The sequence below is a fragment of the Poecilia latipinna genome, unplaced genomic scaffold (assembly GCF_001443285.1).
Source record: "Poecilia latipinna isolate Pla-1442-1.1 unplaced genomic scaffold, P_latipinna-1.0 Scaffold1630, whole genome shotgun sequence".
NCBI lineage: Eukaryota > Metazoa > Chordata > Actinopteri > Cyprinodontiformes > Poeciliidae > Poecilia > Poecilia latipinna.
The window spans coordinates 67,611-75,299 of NW_015114246.1; the positions used below are offsets into that span (position 1 = coordinate 67,611).

The following is a 7,689-nucleotide window of genomic DNA, read 5'->3' on the forward strand; positions in this document are numbered from 1 at the left end:
GTATAAATATTCTTAATAAATGTAACAATAATCAATAACCAGTTGATCGGTTCTCGACTGTTTGGTGACCAGAGAACTCGAGTTTTGTTTAATTTAAATAATAATTTCCTTTTGAAATGTTTTTCTTCTGATTGTTGGATGTTGAAGCTTTTATTTTGGAATCTGCTGCGGCTGGAAGCAGAAGAAACATTTCAGATAATAAACGTGATGATCTGATATCTTCATGATCTCTGCTCTTTGTTGTTGAAAATCTTCCATGAAAAATAGATTCTGATTGTTTTACTGGTGACACAAGGTCACAGAAAGGTCATAAAGCGGTGACTTTGATGGCAACCGCAACAAATTCTCTGATTAACGTCAAAGTTCAAACTAAAGTTTTCACCCCAGAAGATCTCTACAGTTTTTGTTTTAAAGTTTCAGATCAGAAACAACTTTAAATATCAAAGAAAACAGAATAAAATCAAAAATCTGTTTCAGTCGATTTTATTAATTGAAGCAAATAAAAACAACCTGGAAAGTTTTCACAACAGTGTTCATGTTCCTTTGACTAGGCCAGTCAGACAATGACCTGCTGGTGACCTTTGGGTCATCGTTCTGCTGCTAGAGAGCAGAGCCCACAGCATCATACTGCCACCGCCGTGTCTGGCTGTAGATCTGATCTTCTGGTTCTTCAATGCTGAAAAAGTTTTTCTGAGTTTGGAAAGTCAGAATTTTTCAACTTTTGAGAAAATGTCTGAGTTTTTTAGTGCAAAGTTCCTCCTGAATATTTTCTTTGTTGTTAAAACATCTGACCTGGAAGCAGCGCAGACTTCGAGTCCAGGCTGAATTCATTCATTCATTCATTCATTCATTCATTCATTCATTCATTCATTCATTCATTCATTCATTCATTCATTCATCTAAATGTAATGACAGAAATGCGCCTCCAGTGAAGACGTGCAGCAGGAAGCTGAAGCTTCTCTGGTTACTTTGTGAATTTCTCCTCCTGTTAATGTGAGTCGGATTCCTGCAGACTTTGACTTTTCTAATCTTCTCTGCAAAGAGAAACTTTGAGGCTTCGCTTTGGACCGAAGCCAGAAGCTGCAGAACCTTTAAGACTCTGTGACCTCAGATAGTCTGTAGCTTATCCTTCACCTTTGGATTTTATGGTTGAGCTGACAGGTAGAAACAAGCAGCCTGGCAGAAGTTTGCCTCAGTCAGCAGACTGCAGCAGGAGTGAAGGGACACCATGGAGAAACTGGAGATGGAGGGTCCAGACTCTTCCCTCGTGGACAAAGCCAAGAAGCCGATCTCCAAGCGGCTCAACAAGTACGAGCGAGTTTTCCAGCCCTGCCTGGCGGAGGTCCTGGGCACCATGTTCTTTGTCTTCATTGGCTGTGTGTCCGTCATCGAGAACACGCCTGCAGCGGGGCGGCTGCAGCCGGCTCTGGTGCACGGCCTGGCGGTGGCGGTGCTGGTGGCCGTCATGGACAGAATCAGGTGACTTTCCTCAGGACCGGAACCGACACAGACTCCTCTGATCATGGATCAGATGGTTCCTTTCTTTAAAAATCATTTTTTGAAATTCAGAATCGTTCTGCAGGGTTTCGGTCGGTCATCCTGCGGGCCGCTGGGTTTTGACTCCAAAATGTTTAAAGTTGACAGGAAATGTGAAAATATGAGCAGAAAATGATTGGAAGACATTAATAACGACACCTTATTAATGTCGTTATTAATAAGGTGTCTTTTAATAACATTGCCTTTTTTAATGTTTGCCTTAAAAAAGGCAAACATTAAAGAAACAGTGAATTAAACTAAACCAGTTTTTTGACTTTGCTGCAGCAGTTAGCATGCTGACATGTTGAGTTTCTCACTAAACAGACTCTTTAACCATCTTCACTGCTACAGGTGTAAAAAACCTTTAATAAAAAACAAGCAACACTCAGCCTGGTGGAGGCGCTAGTGAAGCCTGGTGGCCCGCCAGGCTGATGGGGAAACCCTGGTTCAGTAACGTTTTTCCTTCCTGGTTGAAGCGGCTCCCATTTCAACCCTCCCTTCACCGTGGCCGTCTGCCTGTGTGGCGGCTTGGAGCTGGCCATGGTGGCGCCGTACCTGGTCAGCCAGCTGGTCGGAGGAGTCCTGGGAGCGGGGATGGCTAAGGTTGGTCTGTCAGCTGCTAAATGTCCTGACGCTGTTTGGTCGGCAGCAGCATGTGAAGCAGTTCTTCTGTCGCCAGCTGATGACCAGCCCAGAACGCTTCAGCAACGCCAGCGGGGCAGCCTTTGACCTCCTGAGGTCAGAGAGCCAGCTGTACCGGGCGCTCTTCGGAGAGGCGGCCATGACCTGCCTGGTGACCCTGGTGGTGCTGATGGTGGCCGTCAACAGCCGGACCAAAACGCCCTTCGGCCCATTTCTGGTGGGCAGCACCGTCATGTTCAACATCCTGGCAGGGTGAGTTAGCAGCAGACCACAGAAACTAATGGGTCATTAAAGTTCATGATGACCCATTGGTGACCTTCCTGTTCCCATTGGTGACCTTCCTGTTCCCATTGGTGACCTTCCTGTTCCCATTGGTGACCTCCACGGCCCCATTGGTGACCTTCCTGTTCCCATTGGTGACCTCCATGGCCCCACTGGTGACCTTCCTGTTCCCATTGGTGACCTCCATGGCCCCACTGGTGACCTTCCTGTTCCCATTGGTGACCTCCATGGCAAACAAACAAACCGTGAATTTTCTGACCAATCAGATCCAACCTGGTTTTTTAAAACGGCGCCAACCCGGAGCTTTGAACTCTCAGCGTTATTATAACTGTAATTTGCAACATACAATAGAGAAACACTGACATTAAGTTTATGCAGCGTTTATTTTCCTTCTGCTTGTTTGACTTAAAGTTCATATTTCAAAAAACATTTATGGTCAAAGGGCTTTTGAAGGTTTGCTCAATAGTTCCAAAATATGTATAAAATGTACTTTTTCTCCTGAATATGAAGGTCTACCGTTATCTCTTATCATTCTTTATTTTTCTGAGTATAATAATTATTTGTAGACATTTTAATGAAGAACTAAATTGCGTTTTGTGGAAACACAGAGCTGATATTTCAGGAGCTTGTATGAATCCCGCCCGGGCGTTCGGACCGGCCCTGATCGCCAACCACTGGACCTACCACTGGGTTTACTGGGTGGGCCCCATCACAGGCGGGGCGGCGGCCGCTGCTCTGGTCAGGTAACGCTTTGCACTAAACCTGCATGATAAATCAAACCTTGACGAGAAGCTTGACCGCCACGTCCTTCGTTCCGTTTCAGGCTCGTCCTGGGAGATCAGAAGTTACGAATCGTCCTGAAGTCATAATTTTCTCTTTGTGGTTGTGGAGCTGTAAACTTTATCTCTGCAAACTTTTGACTCTTATAATGTTTCATGGATGTTTCTGACTTTTACAACTGTTGATTTTTTATCAGTAATAAAAACAGAGGTCAATGTTTATGGGGATCCGTTTCTAAAGTTAGAAAAATGAAAACAATCATTCTGTTTATTTAGGTGTTCGTCTTTTATAGTCATATTTTCACCATTTTATTCCTTCGTTTATGAATGTCAGAGTCACAAACTAAATATTTAATTCAGAAATGAAATATTTAGTTCAGACCTAAGTATTTATATTGAAGCTGGATGTTTAGCTAATATACAAATTATCCTGTTGATAAGTGGAATATCAAAATAAAAGCTGTTTTTGGGATTTGGGATCTTTATATGGACTTTGCTGCTCAAGTAACATGTTGATATATATATAAATTATATGTAATTGTATATAAATTTGTACTTAAATTATAAATAAATGATATATTAACATGACTTTAAGACATGAACTCACATTTTTTCTCTATGAAGGTAAATAAATTATTTTAACAGTTACATGTTTGTTGGTTTTGAGAGGAAAGTGTAAATAAAAGAAGCAGACATGTTGGGCGGCAAGCTGTTTATTGCTCTGTCAGGTTGTTCATGGTGCTGCATCACGTGCTGCATCATGTGCTGCAGCGGCTCAGCGGTATTTCTCAGACAGGGCCAGCGCCACGTTGGACAGGAACTTGTCCAGGGCGACGTGAGCCTCCGGGGTGAAGTCGTTGGGGAACATGATGGCGATCACCACCTGCAGGCACTGCGCCAGGATCTGCGGACAAACACACCGTCACGTCACACCGGAGCACCGTGAAGCAGCGGGCCGAGTCTGGGTGGGCCAGAACGGGTCAGAACCTTGAAGTTGGCCGGGTCCACCCGGAGCTGGAAGGCGTGCAGCTCGCTGAGCTCCAGCAGGCCGCCGGACAGGTCGTCCATCTTGGCCACCGCCAGCGCCACTCCACCCATGATCTTCTTCCCGTGCTTGGTGACGGGACCGGAACCGGCGCTCATGTCCGGCCAGTGGGAGAAGTAGGTCTTGGTTTGGGGGTACACCACCAGCATCCTGCAGGAGAACAGGGGTCAAAGGTCACAAAGACAAAGTGTGAATTATGAGAAATCTGAAGACAGAAGAAATGAGATTTACTGGAGGAAAATGAAAATGTTTGTTTCCCAAATAAAATTCAAACATACTTTATTGATCCCAATGGAAAATTAAATATTGTAACTAAAAATAAATGTAATTTTCAGAGTGTTATTGTAGACACTGATGACTGCAGGCAGGGCAGATCTCCTGTAGCAGTCTGTATTACAGCGGCTCTGAAGGAGCCTCTGACTGAAGCCATCTAATCAATCTTTAAGAATCATTAAATATTAAATATTATTTCAATCTTGGAAGCTGCTGCCGAGCTGAATGTCTTTAACTCTGAATCAAATCTTTGCTGTGGTTGTCATGGAAATGCCGTCAGAGTGAATATTATTATTTCAGCTTTAGGCTGCGATCAGAACTGAAACAGAGGAACCGTGAACAAAACGACTCTCTTTTCTAGTTCTACATTTACATTTCCTGGTTCTGGTTCTGGTTCTGGTGCGGCCGGGTGTCGGGTCACCTACCTGGCCAGAGCTTCCGCCCCGATGGCGTCCGCCCCCTTGGAGATTTTGGCCCACAGCGCCTTCACCGCAGCCTTGTCCTTGTCCGTCAGACTCATCTCTGCTCGTCTCGGTCTCTGCCTGAGTCTGACGTTTGTTCCCGGTTCCGTTTAAATCCCCTCGGCCCGAACGTCCCTCCCACAGCGCTGGCGCCAGCCGCCGCCGCCGCTGACGCAGATGGCCCGGTCCGGCCCGGCTGATAGGAGGCTGGGCGGCGGGGCGCCAGCAGCGGGGCCCCTATCAGCGGCCGGCATCACGGGCGGAGGCAGAAACACCATCAGGAACGAACCCTGGAGGCAAAGATAGAAAAACTGTAAGAGGTCAAAGGTCACAGCCAATCAGAGAACAGCTGAGAGACGGTACATTCAAAACTCATGAACTTTCAAGTATCAAAAGTCTTTCTGGACTCAAATTAATAAAATCATAATTCAAATAAGAAAATAAATAATAAAAATAAAATTCTGATCAGTTTTAACTTTTATTCACTTTCAGTTTTTCTGAAATCAAACGTCAGAAAACCTGAGGCACGGTGAAGGCAGCATCATGCTGTGGGGAGGCTTTGATCAAGGTGGATGAAATCATAATAATCAGTTTTCTGGTTCATATTCTCCAGTTTGATCCTGATTTCTGGAGGATTTTAATAAACTGGAAACATTTTTATTTATTTTATTCTGTTTCAAACGTTTTAATGTTTTTTAATATTCAATGTTTTGTCATTTTATGTCTGTGAAAAGCTACAAAAAAACTTTACATAAAACCAGAGAGACGAGGAAAATGATCCTGAAAATGAAATGAATCAAAATGTGTAAAAACTGATTTTAATGTTTCTTTGTTTTTTCTCCTCAAATAAACTGAAAAAAGTGGAAAAGTGATGAACTAATTAACTAATTAACAGAATAATTAAATAGTGTCAAAATCCGCTGAGGATTGTTGTTTTTATAATACATTTTATTTTATTAAAGTCCCAGTGAACCATAAACATGTTAGTTTATTTCCTCTAACATTTAATCATATTAATATTTTATGATGTTAATAACAGCTGCAGTTTTTCCTTCCAGTTAAAAATCCTCTCAGATTTCTTCTCAGATTTTCTCTGATTGTATTTTTTTAATTGCTCATTTTTGGCTCGTCTTATAAATTCATTTGCTATCTTTGCTCCAAACTTGGCCTGCATCTTTTATCAGGGAGTTCAGGTTCTGGTTCTGGTCCAACAGAACCAGAACCGCCTGTGGAGGGGAGGCGGTGCAGATAAGAGGCGGCTGGGCTGGTAGATAACAGCTGCAGCAGCAAAACGCTGCAGAGAAACGAAAACCTTCAACAACCCGGAGGAAATTAAACGACTCGTTTTTATTCTGAAGAAACGAAAAACAAAAACTTCTTTAAATATTAGATAAAAACTGATCATGATGATCATAATATCACTTTAATGTTTTGTTTTGATGTCTGTTTTATTAGTTTTAATGTACAACTCTGAATTTTTGAAGAACAAGCAGCAGCGTAACAGGGGGATTCTTTTTCAGCTTCAGGACATTTAAACAAAATGAATGTTTTAAGTTTTAAATATTGTGTTACAACACTGACATGTTTAACAATAAGAAATGAACAATGGGGAAGTTCAGGACTGGATGAATTAATAATTACAGGTGTTTTTTTCACCAGTGTCTCTGAATGTGTTCCACCTGTTAGGAACATTTACAGACAGACCACAAATAGTTAAACATTTAAATTTAGAAAAATAATGACTTTTTCTTAAACAGTGTGTCCCTTTTACTATATAATATGTTTTATTTTTGAAATTGTAAAACATCATGTAGTTATGAATCATTAATGTCTTTATTGTAAAGAAAAAAATGTTTTTTTACTCATTATTACTGACAGCATTGAAAATATTGGTAATTTTAAAAACGTATATCAATATGTGCATTTATTGGTCTTCAATTCCCAACATGGCACAGAAAAATTCACAGTATTTAATGTTTCTGTAACAACATTTAATAAAAATGTGTTTTTATTAAATATTAATGGAACATCACAGCCTGTTATTGACCCATAACAGGGTGGAAAATCAATGTGTTCGATTCTAAATCTGACGGTTTTCATCACTGGTTGCAGGATTGCCTCCTTCAAGTCAAAGTATAGGCAGAGTATTAAGCAGGTGACATCCCTGTAGTGGATGTTCCCCTGACAGGAGTCAATGGGGGCAACTAGTGAAATGAAAACAGACAAAAAGACGTCTGATGATACCTCAGACTACTCTGCAACTCTGTTCCATCATCTGACATTTTACTTAAAATGATGACTTTCCACCCATAACAGGGTGAAACTTTTCTAACTAATCCACCTGTAGCTCTTTATGTGGTGAACATTTAGCTAGCTAACCTTCAACAGAATAACAAACCTTTAATGACTAAATCTAATATAATGTTTTTTAAATTCTACTGAATAAACATTTTTCACAATCCGTCCTAACAGGGTGAAACTTTAAGCTTTACTCATCCAGGTTTAACACATTTAAGATAAGAAAAAGTACAGAGATGGTGACAGTTGAAGCTTACTTTGTTTTCATGGTTGAATTCACGTCAAAACCTTTGATGTCACTTCCTTTAAATGGTTTTTATGGAATTTTAGACTTTTTGAAGGCAAAAAGGAAAAATCCTAACGGTGGAAAGGT

At 41.4% G+C, this 7,689-nt stretch overlaps 2 protein-coding genes across 4 annotated transcripts in view; one reads left to right on the forward strand and one right to left on the reverse strand.

Moving 5' to 3' along the window:
* The window catches only part of hbae5 (hemoglobin, alpha embryonic 5), an 11,232-nt gene extending 6,123 nt beyond the window's left edge, over nt 1–5,109 (reverse strand). Inside the window, exons 1-3 of one of the 2 annotated variants that reach the window (XM_015059480.1) lie at nt 4,983–5,109; nt 4,227–4,434; nt 3,977–4,143 (exon numbers count right to left, since the gene is read on the reverse strand). In XM_015059480.1, coding sequence (XP_014914966.1) covers nt 4,015–4,143; nt 4,227–4,434; nt 4,983–5,077 — 432 coding nt within the window. In that variant the 5' untranslated portion in view covers nt 5,078–5,109 and the 3' untranslated portion in view covers nt 3,977–4,014. Of the gene's footprint in view, nt 1–3,934; nt 4,144–4,226; nt 4,435–4,982 lie in introns of those variants that run through there. The other variant, XM_015059479.1, reaches the window with a different exon arrangement.
* LOC106964154 (aquaporin-8) lies at nt 7–3,732 on the forward strand. 2 transcript variants are annotated; one of them, XM_015059478.1, is made up of 5 exons: nt 7–1,479; nt 2,013–2,139; nt 2,216–2,430; nt 3,069–3,203; nt 3,284–3,732. In XM_015059478.1, exons 1-5 carry the CDS (start codon nt 1,229–1,231, stop codon nt 3,327–3,329), a joined length of 774 nt encoding a protein of 257 aa, XP_014914964.1. In that variant the 5' UTR covers nt 7–1,228; the 3' UTR covers nt 3,330–3,732. The 2 variants fall into 2 exon arrangements, with proteins under 2 accessions (XP_014914964.1, XP_014914963.1); XM_015059477.1 differs by having other exon boundaries at nt 2,013–2,430.
* Nucleotides 5,110–7,689: the final 2,580 nt, after the last annotated feature.

What these genes read in the sequence shown, in the direction of transcription:
- LOC106964154 (XM_015059477.1), top strand. Translation starts at nt 1,146, where the DNA reads ATGGTTGAGCTGACAGGTAGAAACAAGCAGCCTGGCAGAAGTTTGCCT. An exon ending in GCCGTCATGGACAGAATCAG is followed by an intron (nt 1,480 to 2,012) that starts GTGACTTTCCTC and finishes TCCTGGTTGAAG; the next exon opens with CGGCTCCCATTTCAACCCTC. An exon ending in GCGGCCGCTGCTCTGGTCAG is followed by an intron (nt 3,204 to 3,283) that starts GTAACGCTTTGC and finishes GTTCCGTTTCAG; the next exon opens with GCTCGTCCTGGGAGATCAGA.